This window comes from Callospermophilus lateralis, chromosome 7, assembly GCF_048772815.1.
Source record: "Callospermophilus lateralis isolate mCalLat2 chromosome 7, mCalLat2.hap1, whole genome shotgun sequence".
Classification (NCBI taxonomy): domain Eukaryota; kingdom Metazoa; phylum Chordata; class Mammalia; order Rodentia; family Sciuridae; genus Callospermophilus; species Callospermophilus lateralis.
Window position 1 is genome coordinate 126,828,474 of NC_135311.1, and position 17,997 is coordinate 126,846,470.

The following is a 17,997-nucleotide window of genomic DNA, read 5'->3' on the forward strand; positions in this document are numbered from 1 at the left end:
GAATCTGAACAGAAACCTCACCCTCCACTCCCCAAACCAGCTGCACCCTCGGGAGACTGGGGAGATCTGTCAAGTTGCAAGGAGTAATTTCGGGTTTCATGGTGGCCTCTGGATCAGGTTTCCTCGTGAAGCCACCACCTCTGTTTTCCAGCCCTTCCCAGCTCCATCCCCTGGCTCAGACTCTTCCGCACCTCCCCCTCTGCTCATGACCCCACAGTGCAGCCTTACACAGTGTCCCTGATGGGGTCCCCAGCACAAGTCCCAGCCTTCATACTCCTGGATACAGCGTCACCTCTGGCCCCAGGACAAGTCCCCATGGCATTCTTCACCTGGGAACTCCCCTCACCCACTGATCTTCACATGGCCAAGGGCTCTCTAAGCTTCAAAGCTGTGGAAGAAACCACAGAGGAAATGTTTGACAGAGCTGTGCCACATAAAAATAAAAAATTCCGGTGCGATTAAAACACAGAAGCAGAACTCAAGAGCAAACAACTGGGCACATGTTTGCAGCAGATAGCAAAAGCAGATGGCTGGAATCCTTACTTTATACAGAACCCAGATCTATCAATAAAAAAGCCAAAGGTGTCTATGGATTGAAAGACCAAGGGTACAAACAGTAAGAGGCGAATGTAAATGGCTGGGATTGGGGATGTAACTCAGGGGGAAAAGCAAAGACTATTGGCCTTTGTGAGGTTCTGGGTTCGAATTAAGCACCACTAAAAACAAATACACCTATAAATGGCCAGCAAACATCTGGGAGAGGGAGAAGCTGCAATCTCTCTAAGAGTCAACAAAGTGCAATAATAATAACATTAAGTCAGAAAAGATACCCCTCTTCCGTAGCCAAAGCACAGAAAGATGGCACGTGCCCAGGTGCCAGGGGTATGTATACTGGGAAATATGTCTGCAAGCCACTGGCAATATTTATCAAAGTGCTTAAAAAATAAATAAATGAGTCCAAGTTTCTGTGCACTTAAAAAACATTGCATAGGAAACTTTTTGGAAAATAATTTGGTGATACTTATCAATGTATTTCAAATGCTCACTTTTTAAATTTTTTTTTATTTTTTTAGTTGTAGATGGACACAATATTTTTCTGTGGTGCTGAGGACTAAACCCAGTGCCTCACACAAGCGACGCAGGCACTCTGCCACTGAGCCCCAGCCCCTGTTCACACTTTTGATTCATGTTTCTGCTGATTTCCTCTGAAGCCCAGATGTTGAAATACGGCCAATGATAAATGCACAAAGATGACCACTGGGGTTGAATGTGTAGGGGAAGCCAGCAATAGCCCCAACGTCCTGCATCAGGAGAGAGCGAGGATCCTGGGGCTCCCTGTGACTGGAGGCCCCGGGCAAACAACCTATGGCAATCCGAAGTCCTGCATGAGAGGGATCCTGGGAGGTCACTTCCCAACCAAGGCAAAGATGTGCTGAGGACTGCCTCCCGGCCTACACGGAAGTGACCAGTGAATTCTGAAGATGAAGCCACCCTGGAGAAGTCGGGCCTGAACTTGGAGGAAGATGAAGAGGGCGAAACCAGGAGGGAAGCAGAGATCTCCAGTCTCCCAGCAGATAGACCAGACATGGAGACAGGCCGGTGCAGATGCCTCTGAAGAGTGCCCTTCGGAATGCCCTTAACTTTGTGGAAGAAATTTCACGAATTGCATACAAAACCATTCTGAACAGAAAACCTCAACCTCAAGATTCAGAGGGAAAAAGAGAAAGTGCTCCAGAAAAGATAAATTGAAGAATGAAAAAGGATCTCAGAGTGAACAGTCCTTCAACGAAACCCACTGGAAGGAGCTCACCCAGCACTTTGGAGTCAAAGATAGAGTTGAACTCCCTGTTAAACAGAAAAAGGGTGAGTGCACACCTGTAATCCCAGCAACTCAGGAGGCTGAGGCAGGAGGATCATAAATTTGAGGCCAGCCTCAGTAACTTAGAGAGGCCCTAAGCAACTTAGTGAAACCCTATCTCAAAATAAAAAAAATAAAAAGGGCTGGGGATGTGGCTCACTGCTAAAGTACCTCTGGGTTCAATCTACAGTGCAAAACATAATAAAAATAAGTGAGAAGGTTGACAAGTCAGACCTTGAAAAGAGACAAGGATGCTGAGAGGCGGGCTGTTGGGAAGGCGGAGGAACTCAGCAACCAGCTTGCTACTAGAGGGTTGGTGTAAAAGTCATCAGAGCCATTGCCTGCCACAAGTTCTAAGAGCCAAAAAGGAGGCTGAAAACTTCTAGGCTGCTCCAATAAAGAAGTAACTTGCCTGGGGAGGTTGAAACCAAGGAGAGATGGGACAGAACACAGCACAAGCTACGTGTCATTTGTCAGAGTTCTCCAAGCCACTCGTAGACTCGGGTGCTCAATTTCCCAACAAAATTTTCCTCCTTAGGTTAAACACATCAAGAGATTGACAGAAGTAGAAAAAGGGAAAAAGAAAAAAAAAAAGATCTAAAACCTTGGAGTTGATTATCAACTTTTTCTAGTCTTTTTCTAAGGAATTCATTCTACTGAAGTGCATGAAATAAAGCATTTCATTATTTGTGGAAGAAATCTAAGCATCCATACAAGAAGAAAAGACAGGATTTCATCTATTTATTTATTTGTATAGACCTATGGTATAAAATCAGTGTTGCTTAGCAGGTGTTTGCTGTGAGGTCTTTTACTTTTTTTTTTTTTTTTTGGTACCAATGATGGAATCCAGGAGCAATTAACCACTGAGCCACATCCCCAGCCCATTTTTGTGTGTGTGTTTTATTTATAGACAGGATCTCACTGGGTTGCTGAGGCTGACTTTGAACTCCCAATCCTCTTGCCTCAGCCTCCTGAGCCGCTGGGATTACAGGCGTGTGCCACCTGCCTGGCTTCTACATTCTTGTCTGTTCTTAGCATGACTGCACTTTTCTGGAATTGTGTTTTAAGATTAGCTTCTGTTTATAATGGATTAGTCGTAAGTGCTAATGGGTACTGTCTTGACAAATGACTTTAACTACCTTGATGCTACGAAAACATTTTTATTCTTTATTGGAGACACTAGGATTGATATTTCATGGTCACATATTAAAAGCAATTAATTAATTTTTGTGTGCCTTTAGACAAAGTGATTGCAATGCAAAGACAGAATGTAGTATTTGGAGAATGATTTACATTCAGCTCGACCTAGATGTGTCCTCTTAAATATCTCTTGGCCATGCCTTTCTTTAAATTGTAAATTACATTAAGCAGACAATTGTAACTCAAGGTAATATAACTTTGAGTTGTCTAAGAAAGAAAACAAAATCAAGTGTCCCAGATGATTCAGGAAAATGCTTATAATCTTTTAGATTCACGATAGAAAGTAAACTATAGTTTTCTGTTTGTTTGTTTGTTTGTTTGTTTTCCTGGTACCAGAGGTAGAATCCAGAGGCACTTAACCACTGAGCCACATCCCCAGCCCTTTCTTTATATCTTACATAGAGTCAGGGTCTCGCTGAGTTACTTAGAGCTTTGCTAAATGGCTGAGGCTGGCTTTGAACTTGAGATCTTCCTACCTCAGCCTCCCAAACCATTGGGATTACAGGTGTGTGTGCCACCATGCCCAGCAAGAAAATAAGCTATAAAATTTTTAAAGAAAAAACAACTGTAACCAGTAAGACTGGAAAATGTACTCCATATGAATTGGTCACCTCTGAGAGGTGAATTGGGGAGAAATTCGCTCCATTTCTTTTACTTTGTTCTGTACTTTCCAGAACTTCTCCAAAGAGCAGAATGACTTTGATAATCCCTTCAACATTTAAAAACCTGTAACAAAACAAAAAGGATCCTTGGTGTTCTGATTTTCCAAACAAAACGTTTCCTCTATGAATCTGCCAAGATCTGTCCACAAGTATTTGTGGGTGAATGAAGGAGGAGCATTTGGCCTCTCCTGGGACCCTGTCTCACCCTCTGCTTTTATTCACCTGGTTATTTGTGTTTATGTCTCTTCCCCCAAGTGATCCTCGGAGCTCCTGGAAAGCAGATGTCACGTGCCTCTGGAGGCACAGCTTGCCGGTGCCTGGCACCCAGGATGCGTGCGACAACAGTGTTACCTTTAAAAACTGGAGCATCCCATGTAGTTATTGTGTGTATTTTAACATGAGACGAAAATACTTTTTTTAAAATTTTTTAATATTTATTTTTCAGTGTTCGGTGGACACAACATCTTTTATTTTATTTTTATGTGGTGCTGAGAATTGAACCCAGCACCCCTCGGATGCCAGGAGAGCATGCTACCGCTTAAGCCACATCCCCAGCCTGAGACGAAAATACTTTTAAACATGAGATCAAGATCCTGGGCACCAGGACTTTTGGGTGGCTGGGATGGAGCTCAGTGTCCGAGTGTGGGCTTCCCGAGTGTCAAGCCCTGGGCTCGACTCCCGCACTGTGAGCCTGTGTGCACACTCGCGTGCACCCACGTGCGCACACTCAGATTATTTGTTAAACCCAATCCTTATGAAGTCTGGGAACCACCTGAAAGCCAACAAGAGGGGACAAAGATACAGATGTGGTTCCAGTGGCAACTCTGTCCTCACTGGATGGCGGTCACATCTGTGCCAATACGTCGTCTTTCCTGAAACATTTCCTAGAAGCCCCCACTCTGCACTTGACCAACTACAGAGCAGGCCGTCCATCCTTAGTTCATTCATGGGACAAGGATGTGGCAGTACATCCACCTTAGTTCATTCATGGGACAAGGATGTGGCAGTACATCCAGCTTGCTGTCACCAGAATGTCTAAGCATCAGATAATGAGAGGTGATGTCCAAAATTAAATTGAAAGGTGACTCTAGAACATTGCAGAAATATTCCTTTAAAAAGCAAAACCATTGACTATCAACTCCGTAGTGTGGGTCAGGGACTTGGGCTCCACTTCATTTAGATTTATGTACATTTCCTGATCAAAAAAAAAAAAACACACAGTAGGCAACCTCAAGGTTCTTGTAAGGGCCACGGAACTCTTGAAGAATCTGTAGAATTTAGGAACAATTTTTTTTTTTTTTTTATTGTTAAACTATTTAAGAGAATGAAATGAAACTAGTTTTTTTTTTTTTTAAATGTTTTCAAAGAAAAAAGGACACAAAAAGGGCCCCAGGCTTCTCTTCCCCTGTCCCTTCCATGATTAGGATTTTGCTGGGTTAGAGTGACCTCTGCAGATAACTGGGAATTGAAAGACCATCTCTGAGCTTTGGGGAAAAGGGGGACAGGGAGAATGCTCTCCCTGCCCTGGAAAAGTCCCCTCACAACCAAACGGGACCCCTTCTTCTGCACTTGGCAGTGGTATGAACTGCAGTCCTTCCTGCACCCCCCACAGGCTCCTGAACTCCTGCTAGGAAAGTCCACGTGGGAGCTGCAGGCTGCTCCTCTACAGGCCAGTGGCCACAGGAGCCTCTCCCAACACAGGGGAGGTGACAGCACTGAACTCAGTGCCCAAGGCAAGCTCAAGAGCCAGATGACCTCAGCCCATTCCTGGCTGTGAGACCCTGGCAAATTATTTAACCTCCCTATACATCAGTTTCCTAAATTAAAAAAGAAGAGGGATAATGATCGTCCTTCCTCCAATAGATGGTTAAAAACGTTAAAATACTGAAATATGCTTTAAAAAAAAACTCAGCACAGTAGCTGGAACGTAGCATTTAATGAAAATAATTTATTTTTGGTATTTGACCCAGAAACGCTTGAAGAAACTGAGGTTTACTCATTTCTTACTTTATGACATGAGATGAGCGATGTGTCATCGGTTGTCCCTTCTTTCCCCCAAATGAGATCCCAAGGCCACCTCTTTCCTAGGGATGCGACTGGCAGGGATGTCTTCCCAGTGGGCGCCCAAGGTCGCCATCCTCTCTCTGCGCAGTGGCCTCTTCCCGGGGCGGGGCCTGCCTGTCCCCCTAGGGTCCCTGTCTGCCTTCTTTCCGGGGGACACTGCTGGCTATCTGGAGTCACCTGCTCTGCGGGTGCACTTTCCACCTGTGCGGGAACGGGCGCTCGGGGACCCCGGGAGCGCTAGGGGAGGCGCGCGAGGAGCCCCGCGGAACTGAGCCGCCGCGACCTCCCTGGCACGGCGGCGACCCAGCTGCCACCCAGACCCGGTAGTTTTGCCAGCGAAGCGTTTCCTCCAGGGGTGCGCCGCAGGCCGCCAGCGCGGGGTGTGCAGAAGCGCGAAGGGTCCGGGGCGCCGCAGCCAGAGCCCGCGGGCGACCTGACCTCGGAGCGGGGCGCAGCCCTCCCCCCAGGGTGCGATCGGCGTCCCGCCCAGCCCCGGCCCGAGGCGCGGAGGTGTCGAGGAGTGGCAGCGCCGACGAGCGTCCGTTCGACACAGGAAGGAGGGAAGGAGGCCGGGGGTGCCTTCACAACACACAGCAGCCCTGACAGATCTGATAAAGAGGAAGGAAGCAGGCGACGCTGCTGTTGGGAGCTGACAGCTCCGCAAACTGCCGAGGTCCTGCAGCTGGCCCAACCCTGTTTGCAGAAGTGGCGCCTGAAGGAGGAGAGCCTGCGCCCCCTGCTGGTCGTTTTAAAACGGCACCGTCTGGTGGCGTGAAAGCGAGCCAGAGGGGTTCAGCAGAAGGTGGTGGTCTTGGGGGCTGCAGGGCTTGTCTGGGCCTGGGGCCTCTGCCTTCTGCTTGTTTGCAGGAGATTCGCCCCAGAGAGCAAACGCAAGACGTGCGCTCCTGCCGGACCTCTGCTCACCTGGCAGCCTAGTTACATGGGCTGTCAGAGGTGGGAACCAAGATGACTAATGAGAAAAGCAGGCACCCATCTCAAGATTGCAGAGCACCACCCGGATATTGCTACCTTCCCTAATGACCTTAAGCAAATTCCACCTCCAGGTGCCTGTTTCCTCTACCTCAAAATGGGAATGACAGTCTCCATCTAATTGGATTGTTAAGGAGACTGAGTCGATCATATACATAAAATGCTTGGAAGAGTTATTGCTACATAATAAGCACCTATGTTTGTCAAATTAAAAAAGAATTAATTCCAGGATGGGGAAAGTGCTTGTCTCCTTATCCTGGGGATTTTCTTGCTATCTTTCAGGTATTGGTTTCTAGTTTAATTCTACCACGATAAGTGAACATACTTCCTATGATTTCCTTCCTTTGAAATTGACTGAAGCTGGCATTAGAGGCCATTTTGCTAAAAGGTCCATGTGCATTTGAAAAGAATGTGCATTCTTGAGGTGAATACAACGTCCCATGTGCCAGGGCTCTTGCATGTGGCACATACAGTACTGGGCCCTGCTTTCCTTGTGCGGTGGGGAGGCTCCCCGGGTTGGCTCGTGGCCCTGGTTGACACTTCATGGAATCACTGAGGATGTTGACTTTACAGCTGACCTTTTGCTTCTTTCCAGTTTGCTCTCCTCCTAGTTCCTTTAGTCCTCTTGTCCTGCTTTCTTTAAATTGAACTTCTTAAAATTTTCATGTCCTCCACGAATCTTGGACTTTTAAAGTAACCTCAATAAAATAACCTCATTTGTACTATACACTATTTATCCATGACTTAGTCTACTTTTGTTAAATTAGTACTTTTACCACTTTCCCATGTAAACATCTACAAGTTGTACATAATTCCACTTCCTTCCACCAGCGAGACGTATTTCATACAACAGATGAGCGTATGTCATCAGCACATTATTATTACTGTTGTTTAGAGAGCATTCTTTTATATCTATCTCCATATTTACCTGTTACTTTTTTTGGTTTTGTTTTTTGTCAATGGACCTTTATTTTATTTATTTCTATGTGGTGCTGAGGATCGAACCCAGGGCCTCACACATGCCAGGCAGCGCTCCACCACCGAGCCACAGCCCAGCCCCTACTGCTACTTTTGTCCTTACCCTGGTTCTACATTTCTATCTGGGGCATTTTTCTTCTGCCTGGAAGTACTTCCTTTAATATTGTTGGTACCACAGTGTGTTGGTGCCAGATTCTCTTCAGCTTTTGTCTAAAAGGATTTACTTTGCCCTCATGGTTGAGATTCATGCCCCTGAGGCGAGAATCTTAGGTTAGTGGGGGGGGGGGTGTGATTTTTCGCCCGTTAGAGCTTTATCCTGCTGCCTTCTGTTTCCACAGTCCCCACTGGAAAGTCAGGCCCTGGTTTTATTGCGGCTCCTTCAAAGTTTACACATAACTCCATTTCCCCCGGCTGTCTTGAGGGTTTTCAACAGTTTGGCTTTTTTAAGTGTCTTTTTTGTTTTGACTCCATGTGGAGTGTGCTAAGATTTGTGGGTTGGTGTCTTTCATCAGTTTTGGAAAATTCTCAGCCATTATTTCATTAAATATGGCTTCTTGCCACTCCCCTGCCTTCTGGGGCTTCCATATGTGTGTTTTTAGACTGGGTCCCACTTGTCTCTCAGGCTCTGCTCTGGCTTTCTTTGTTTTTAGTTTCTTTTCTTTTTTTGTACTGGGGATTGAATCCAGGTGCACTTAACCACTGAGCCACATCCCCATAACTTTTTATATTTTATTTAGAGATAGGGCCTCACTAAGTTGCTTAGGGCCTCAATAAGTTGCTGAGGCTGTCCTCAAACTTGTGATCCTCCTGCCTCAGCCTCCTGAGTCTCTGGGATTGCAGGTGTTGCCACTGCACCCAGCATTTCGCATTCTTTTTATTCTCTTGGCTTTAGTTGGAATGGTTTCTATTGACCATTCTTCAAGCACTAACCCTGACTTCTGTTGTTAAGCCATCCAGTGAGTTCCTTAGTATTGCTTTTAAGGTTTTTTGTTTTTGTTTTTTTTAATGTATTGAGGTTATTACAAACCACAGAATTCACAATTCACCCTAAATTTTAGATGAAAAGTTAAATGACTTTTAATAAATTTATGGAGTTGAACCTCCATCAGCACAATTCATTTATTCCTTAAAAATATATTTTAGATGATATCTGAATCAAACTTTTTAATTCAAATACAAGGAAGGAAACCACATTACTAACTGCCACTCAACCTGTCAATATACTAATTGTTCAAAATTTTAACAAGGCAAATTGTCCTCTTGCCATACTTTTGTTATAATTCAGGAATCAGAAAGTTTGTATTTTTAAATTGAACGATCCAGCCATTTTTAGTATATTCACAAAATGTGCAGCCTCCACAATCATCTAATTCCAGAACATTTTTATCACCAAAAAATAACCCCCGTACCCAGTAGCAGGCTTTCCCCATCTCCTCCAGCTCCCAGCAATCATTAATCCATGGCCTCGGGAGATTTGCGTGTTGAGGACACTTTAATAAGTGAACTCATGCAGCACGTGGCATTCCCGGGCTCCTCCACGCTGCGGCCGTGTGGCCGCCACACCTCTTCATGATTCGCTAGTGTTCACCGTGTGCTATTCCACCTGCGTTTATCCATCCATCAGATGGACCTTAGGTTGTTTCCATTACTGGGCCATCTTGCTCAGTATCCTGCTAGGAGCATCCATGTGTGTGACATGGGGACATGTTTCAATCTTCTGGGTGTGGACGTGCTGGGTAGATACGAAGCTCTCCCAAGCTGTTCTCCAGAACGGCTCCATGTCACGTTTGCCAACAGCAGTGTGAGTTGTCATTTCTCCACACCTTTGTCAACACACTGGTGTCCACCTTCTCAAGTCCAGCCGTCCTAGTGGGGTGAAGGATCCCATCATGGGTTTGGTTTACATTCCCCTAATGATTAAAAATGGTAACGTTTTTTCTTTGTGCGTGACATGGTTTGCATATGCTTCCAGTGTGTCCCTGGGTTGGAGGCTTGGTCCCCAGTTTGGCGATATTGGTCGATGGAAGAACCATTAAGAGATAATGCCTAGTACAGGTCATTAGGTCATTGGAGCCACTGCCCTTGGAAGGAATTGAATTCATTTCATGTTCTCTTGGCACCTTCATTAGTTCTTAAAATAAGGTTATTAGAAAAGAGCTGGACTGGCCCCTCCCTCTGTCTGGCTTCCTATCTTGCTAGGCGATGGCTCTGCTTCAAGCACACCTGCTACTGTGACGTCATCTGCCAGAAGATCCTCACCTGAGCCAAACTGAGGACAGTGCTGTGCTCTGAACCTCCAAAACCGAGTGCTAAGCGAATCTCTTCTTTTCTTTACCAAATATCCAACCTCGAGTATTTTGTTACAGCCATGGAAAATGAACAGATGTTTTGAGTCATTTGTGTGTCTTCTTTGAAGAAATGTCCATTCAGATTCTTTGCCCATTTTTTAATTGGGTTATCTTTTTGAGTTGTAAGAAGTCTTCATATATTCTGGATACGAGATCCTAATCAACAATCCACACTATTTAGAACAATTCCATCATCCCCAAAAGATCCTGTTTGCGTCAATTCCCTTTCACCCCCAGCACTAGATCACCAAAATGTGTTGTGTGTTTTGGACATGTCCTTTTCCCTAATGAAAACTTGTCATCTAATATTGTGAGATTACAGGAGAGGTTCCTCTGCCTTTTAGAAGCCCTCGGCTTAGCTTCTAGTCTGTCATGTGCAGCTCTGGAGTGCAGGGAAAAAAAAAAAAAAAAAAACAGAAAACTGCACAACTGTAAGAAAATCAGCTGTACATCCGGGTGTCCTGGGTTTCCAATGTGCCCTTCTGGGTGGGCCAAAACCCTCAGTTCTGGGCCCAGAATCCACTGGGGAGAAACCAGCCCAGCTACGAGGAGGGCCTGTCTTCCTGCGTTCCGACCCAGGGAGTCTCCCCTGTTTAGGTGATGTTCTGGTGCGTGTTATTGTTGTGTCTGAACCCAGGCCCCCTGCGCTGTGTTGCAGTACACTGTGCTGCTGTGGCCTCCCACATCCTGCCCATCAATTTATTCTTTAATAAATCCTTGCATCTTATCAGATGGGCTTCCTTTCTCACCCCACTCCCATGTGTGGGCTATCTGGGGGCAAAACATTGTTGAGATTTTGTTGGAAAATAGTTTGGGTTTGAAATGTCTCCCCAAAGACCATGTATTAAAGGTGTGGTTGCAAGCCTGTGGGAGGTGGTGGAAACCTTAGGACATGTGCCCTTAAAGGGGACACTGGGGCCCCCAGCCCCTTCCTCTCCCGGCTCACCAGGCGCCATAAGGTGAAGAGGCCTCCTTTGCCACGTGCTGCCACAGGCCCAAAGCAACAACAATCACAGGCTGAAAGTGCTGAAATTATGCACCAAAATAAGCCTTTCATTTATGAGTTGTTTATGTTACATTTTGTCCCCATGATAGAAAGCGAAATGAGATTCTTATGCTTTTTGAGTTCTCCAACCATGAACATGGTATACCTGTCCAGGGAGCAGAGTTCTGTTAGGCCTTTCAATATTTGGTGATTTTCTCCATAAAGGAAGAAAATCCTTTGTCAGATTTGATCCTAAATAGCTTAGGGTTTAGTGTCTTTTCGATCCTTTGAAGCACTTTGTTTTTCAAAACAAGTAATAAATTCACAAATCTCTAAAAGCTCTAAGAGGCACACACCTCCTGTTTTTTCTCCATCATCTAGGTTTCCTGCAGAAGAAATCAGTGTTACCAACTTTAACTGTTAATGTGGCTAACATTAGTATATAGTGACTCTATCACTATATGTAATAGGACTTTTGTTCCTCAGTATTGCATATAAAAATCCAGTTGAATTCTTAGTATTTCTAACCTAACAATCTGAGGTCATTTTGGGTTTTACACAAACACACATATGCCTGCATAGAGGAGTCATTTTGTCACTTCTTTCTCAATCTTTATTCTGTTAATTGTCTTATTGTGCTGGCTAAGATGTCTCTAGATAAAGCAGCTATGAAATGTAGTTTGGGTGTACCTGTAATTGACAGGGGGCAACTCTAATCCCTAACTTTAATAAGAAGTCTTCTTTTACATGACATTTGCGGTTAGTTCTTGGTTGGAGTCGTCATCTTGTTAAAATACTGGTCCTATTTTGATAATCAAGTATCATGACAACTTTTTTTAAACATTTTAAAATATATTTATTTTATTTATTTTTATGTGGTGCTGAGGATCGAACCCAGGGCCTCTCACATGCGAGGCGAGCGCTCTACCGCTGAGCCACAACTCCAGCCCCTCGTGAAAGTCTTTAACGAATTATTTTCCACACCTACTGAGTTGATCATATGGATTTTATTTTCCTTTAACTTATTAAATGTGCTGAATTGCACATTCATAGAAAAAAATAGTCTCAAAAATACTTCTACCCCAAGTTTTTATTTATTCTCATGAGGGAGAAAAAAAGAATACTGTATGATAGTGAAAATATATTTTATTTTTTGAATATAATAGCTGCCAGCAATATACTGGTGTTGATGTTCCAGAGAGAGAGAAAAGAAAATACAAGCACTCAATAATAAGCTTTCATTTGCCTACTCAGGAAATTCTAAAGAAAATACTCCAATTCTGTTTAACATTATGGCCTGGGGAGTTTTGTTTTTCTCCCTTGATAAAAATATAATTTCAGATGCCCCAACCTTGATAATCTGTAAAGGATGGAATTTTTAAAGCCTATAAATATCAACAATGAATGCTTCCCTCTCTTTGAATTAAATATTAATTATAATCGGTGTAAGAAATTGGTGAATCAATTAGTTTGATGAAATGTGTATCAAAATGTTCATGAAAAAATAATTTCTATTTCCTCTCATTTTTACTTTGTAGATACTTTCTAAATGGGTTTTTCTTTAATGCACAGAAATTTTAAAACTATCTGCATGCAACTCTGGAGAGGCTCAAACCCAACAGAAATAAAAATGTCTAAATTCTAGAACTGATCCACTCAGTGTAAGAATAAACATTAGAAATCTCTTAATTGTACACGGATTGTTCAAAAGGTTAGGGTTGTGAAACCCAAAGCTACCAAAAAATAAAACCTTATCTGAATTTTACTGAAAATTTGAATCTAAATTAAAAAAAAAAAAAAAAGGAAGTCTATAACTGGAATAGTACAGAGCTTCCCAACTGTTTAATAATTTTCTCAGTGTCCCTTGGAAAATAGTGAGACTGTCCATTCAGACTGCAATCTCCTCAAAGAAGTATAACAAAATGAAGAGGAATTACTTTTTAGCTGTAGAAATAAAATCAGATGATTTCCATACGTCAAGCCAAATACCACATGAATTGCCAAGAACATTGTTATGTCCCAAGTCTCTCAAGACTGAGCTAGGCTCCCTCCCCAGACACAGGATGGAGTAAAAACTTGTGCAGGCTCTTACCAGCTGTGATGTAGTTGCCACTCAATCACGTCTGACTAACTTCCTTGGTAGAAAAATAAAATCAGTCTTTCTACAGAGAAAAATAATTCTGCCTTCATCAAAGTCAGAGAAGACTGGCCTTTCTTGGACAGGTGGAGAGAGCCGAGTGGAATCACAGGGAGCTGTTTCTAAGGGGCTCTTGGTCACCTCTGTCTCAGGACAGCAGTGCTGTCCTCTAGGCGCCCGACTCTGTCTGCCTGGCCCACCTTTCTCTGAAAGAACAGACACCCTTCTCTTAAATCTCCCTTGAGCTTTAAGCTAATAGGTGTGGTTTGGTATCACCCGGAGGCCACATTGTCATGTTTAAAACGTGAAGACTGCAGGGTGCTGAGGCCTGCTGTGCCCTGGTGCAGATGGGACACCTGCACCCACCAAAGCCACCGCAACCCAGACTCTCGATGGGAGCTGGACAGCACTTCTTTCTGGAACCAGGCAAATCATCCAAGACGGGGGCTTAGACTTTTGATCAGCAATAGGAGCACTGCGACAGGTAAGGTAAAGGAATCTCCCTGAGCCAAATGGATATAATATGGAGCTTTTTCTTATCTTCCTATACTAAGCTAATTACTGACAGGTTAAAGAACGCAGTTGTGCTTATAAAAGTCAGGCTGCTTCCATAAAACCAGTGCTTACTAAATGTCACCGTATCAAAGGGGAGAAAACATTGCCATCTTAAAGCAATATTCTTAAAATCCTTAAAGCAAATTAAAAAATAAAAATAAAAAAGAAAGAAAGAAGAGCCCAAGGAATAGCACATCTTAAACAAGTTAGGTACACAAATGTTATTACAGTCACAGCCACAGTCTTTGGAGCAGTACTAAGAAAGTCCACCTTGGTTTTGTTTTGCTTTGAATAAACGAATAAAACACATAGCAAACTTTTGTTCCATTTTCACCAAGTTCATTCTTGTTAGAGCACAAATAATTTCTAATTTAGGACTTCCAATTTAAATAACAAAGTCAAAAGCCCACACCTAGAGTGCTATTCCTCAATTAATGCAGCTGCAGAAAAATTTGACTCAAGGAAGCACAGAGACGGAGATCAGGCCAAGTGGGTGAACCCACCCTCACGCTAACACTCGACCTGTCTACACAGAGCGAACCACCTTCTGTGCAAAGCCCCACAGTAAACGGTGGTGCAAGAGTTGGTAATGTGTGCTTTATGGGTCTCAAAACAGAATGGATAATGCACTCTCCAGATTTAATCTACATTAAATATGCTTTAGAAACAAAATATACTTGACATTTTGACAAACCCACTCTACATTCTTTAGACTAACTTCTGTACTCATTAACTTTTACATTTCTAATCACTGCACGGCTAGAGCTACGTCAGCTATGTGTCAATGTATGTAGTGCTCAAAAATATCTACAGACAGCAGGGCGTATGGTTACCTAAAAAGGAGCTTTTTAAAATAAAGAAGGCGATACTCTTCCAAATGAATGGCACTGGGCAAAACACACACAACCAACAACTCACTCAGAGTGTCAGGTGCCCATCAGTTTCTCCTCTAAGGACAAAATGCTTGCGATTTTGAGAATACCATCCCTTCCTCTAAACTTTCTCCTTCCACATAGCGTCAGATGTTAAAATTTGTATGAAGGATAAATGATTTTAGACAAAACTAAAAGTCTGTCTACAAAAGAACAGCAGGATTTGTAGTGACTTTCTGTAGCAGGCGCTCTTCTCTGGCGGTGGTGTCTTTCAGGATGTATCTAGGATAGACTCAACTGAAAGTATTTCTGATACAGTAGCAATCCTTTCATATACTCTTACTAAATATTACAAAATTCCAAAAAATACATAAATACTTCATGTACCACGTATTATGCACCAGCTTGCGGCTGACCGATGTCACGGCTACTATCTTAACAGTTACACACTGCACCTCAAAAGTTCTGCCATCTATGCACAGAATGGTGAGGACTCCAGAGAGATGGCAATTGCCTCTCACGTGGAGGGTTGTGACGGAGTGTCTCCAAGTTAGAGGACAGGAGGACACCACTGGTAGGGAAGGCAGGCAGGGTGGGAGGATTGTAAAATAATACTGCTTAGGAGTGTATACTTTAAGATAACTACTATACCTTGTCTATCCTTGACCCTAATCTTGAATAACTGCATGTTCATGCAAAACACATTTCTACTTTATAGGAAGATGAGCAGTCTGTTAGGAAAAGCGTATTCTTAGGGGAAGATCTGAAGACATCTCTCTCGTAAGTGCTATTTTATTTGGTAAGTCTTTTGGCAACATCACTGTATGCTATTTCAACCTCCTTATCACTGGGACAGGTATTGGTAAACTCATCCCGACTATAGGCATTAGTTAGGTATCTCCAGATGCCAGTCATTCCTTTTGGAATATCAAAGTTGCGATATTTTTTGGCCACCACCTGAAATACAAAGAGATCCAAAGTTAACATACATTTTCCATGTCTCATAAAGTAGACACGTCTGATTTTAGAGCACATTATTAAGTCTCTGTCACCATCATTCTAATTAGACTTTTAAATAATGACTAAGACTGCAAGCTACACCAGGGACTCAGAAATGTAATAGTGACTATAAATGAGCACTAGGGCCCCCAGAGACAGAGCTAAGTCTCACCCACTGGGTAAATGCTTTTAAAACACGTGCTACTTAGAATTGTTCTTCTATCTTAGAGCTTTATACACAACCAGCGCTCCTCACTGTTCTGTCTAGCACAGCGTCTCCCATCAAACACATTCAGTATTTTGTGACTGGAATAGAAAAAGCCAGGTGATCACAGAGCGGAATGTGACAGGGAAGCCAGAGTAGCAGCAAACTCCAGTCAGACCTACCTATTACGTTTTTGAATATTTACTCAGAGAAAAGAATAAGCAAAATATTCCTCTTTATCATATGCCTCAATTTTAAGACATGTTTTCCATTTCATTACCTCTGAGTGTTTCAGCTATGCCTAAGCCGCACTGAGTGACACTATTTGGGGACTTCCCACTCGTATGAAAGACCACCAGAAAAGCTTTAGCATAAAGGAAGTGCTAGCCTGGTAAACCCGACGTTGGGCCTAAGGGCGGCGACACCACCCCCAAAAGGCCCACCTTGACGATGTGCAGTTTGGGCAGCAGGTTGCAATCAGCCAGTGTCATTTCATTGCCATCCAGGAATTTACGCGTAGAAAACTTAATGTCCTCCATGCTGTTCTCGTCAATTTCATCAGGGAGGGGAGAATTCAGATACTCGTCCAGTTTCTGCAGTGTTTTCAAGAGTCCCCTCTCCAGCGCTGAAAAAAAGACCGGACTGTAAGAAAAAATGACCTACGCCTAGGAGAAGCGCTTTCAGTCAGTAACTACCCAACGCTCGTCTGACACCTCTTCTGCAGAGCTAGGTGCACGAGGCTCCGCTCTCCTGGAGCTTGTTTACATGATGTTCAAGTAAAGAGACAAACAAGCTCCAGAGTGTCGGGCAGTGGTCCCTGTAAAGTCCTGTTCATCACCAAATGCCCACACATGGACACACTGCGGCCCAACACGGTGGATGCCTAAACTGCAAAAATGAGTGGGGAAGGGCAAGTGTATTAACGTGAATCTAGATAAGAAACTGTTGCAGAGACAGAGATTATAGTTCTCAAGTTTAAATCCTGTTCCACCAGGAATATTTGGATTTATCACAAAGAAATGTGTTAAGAAACATCAACACCTGCACAAACAATTCGAGCAGAAAACCTAGGGATTTTGCACTGTTATAATACACAAGAAGCCAAGAATAGCACTATCTTACATAAAAAGCACAAGGGTCAGATTAGAGTTGGATTTATAATACTGAATCAAGAGTGTCTTTAAGAGTCAAATAGATGAAGATGCTACAACTTGCTGGGTGTGGTGGCACACGCCTGTAATCCCAGCAGCTCAGGAGGCTGAGGCAGAAGATCACAAGTTCAAAGACAGACTTAGCAACTTAAGTTATTGTCTCATTTCTAATTTGGTGACTGCTTGTGAAGGATTATCAATTTTGTTTCTATTTCATTACATTCTGCCCTTTATCATTTCCTTCCTCTGCCTTACTGGGTTTAATTTGCTAATCTCTGCCCACTCTGCAACTAAACTCTCGAGGTGGATATTTTAGATTACCAATATTTAGCTCTTCTTCTTTTCTAATATACCCACTTTAGAGCCACAAAATCCCTCTCTACACAGCTTTCACCACACACATCTGACAAATTTAGATATATTTTCATCATTTCATTTTTTTTATCTGTGGGATATTATAAAATGTACTACTTAATTTTCAAGTAAAAACTTTCTAGCTATACTTTTGTTATTTTCTTTGGCCAGGGAAAACATGCTTTATAATTTCAACTTTTTACAAGGGATTGAACCCAGGGGTGTTAAACCACTGAGCCACACCCCAGCTCTTTTTACGTTTTCTTTAGAGACAGGTTCTCGCTAGGTTGCTTAGGGACTCACTAAGTTGCCGAGATGCTAGCTTTAAACTCTCAGTCCTCCTGTCTCAGCCTCCAATTCCGCACGTGCCACCTTACCACCAATTTCAATATTTTTTGAAAGCTTTTTAGATTTGCCTTTTGACAGAGCTTTACTGTCGCTCTTGATAAGTATGCCATGTACATTTGGAAAACAAAAGTATGTTCCTAAGTTGTTGGGTAACACACTAACACACACACAAAGAGTTAAATTTGTTTATGTGCTGTTCAGTTCTTTCAATTTCTCACTGACTTTTTCTTTTGAGCAATTCTAATAATTACAAAGGGGAGTGAATTAAAATTCTATGATTGTGAGTTCTCT

At 43.1% G+C, this 17,997-nt stretch overlaps 1 protein-coding gene and 1 non-coding gene across 2 annotated transcripts in view; both read right to left on the minus strand.

Annotated features, from left to right (window-relative positions):
* Positions 1-11,958: 11,958 nt before the first annotated feature.
* On the minus strand, positions 11,959-12,031 carry Trnaa-cgc (transfer RNA alanine (anticodon CGC)). The gene has a single exon. It is a non-coding gene; the product is annotated as a tRNA-Ala (tRNA).
* Positions 12,032-12,213: 182 nt separating this feature from the next.
* Positions 12,214-17,997, minus strand: part of Clic4 (chloride intracellular channel 4) — a 67,642-nt gene continuing 61,858 nt past the window's right edge. The window contains exons 5-6 of the mRNA XM_076861017.1: positions 16,297-16,478; positions 12,214-15,606 (exon numbers count right to left, since the gene is read on the minus strand). Coding sequence (XP_076717132.1) covers positions 15,442-15,606; positions 16,297-16,478 — 347 coding nt within the window. The 3' untranslated portion in view covers positions 12,214-15,441. The remainder of the gene's footprint in view (positions 15,607-16,296; positions 16,479-17,997) is intronic.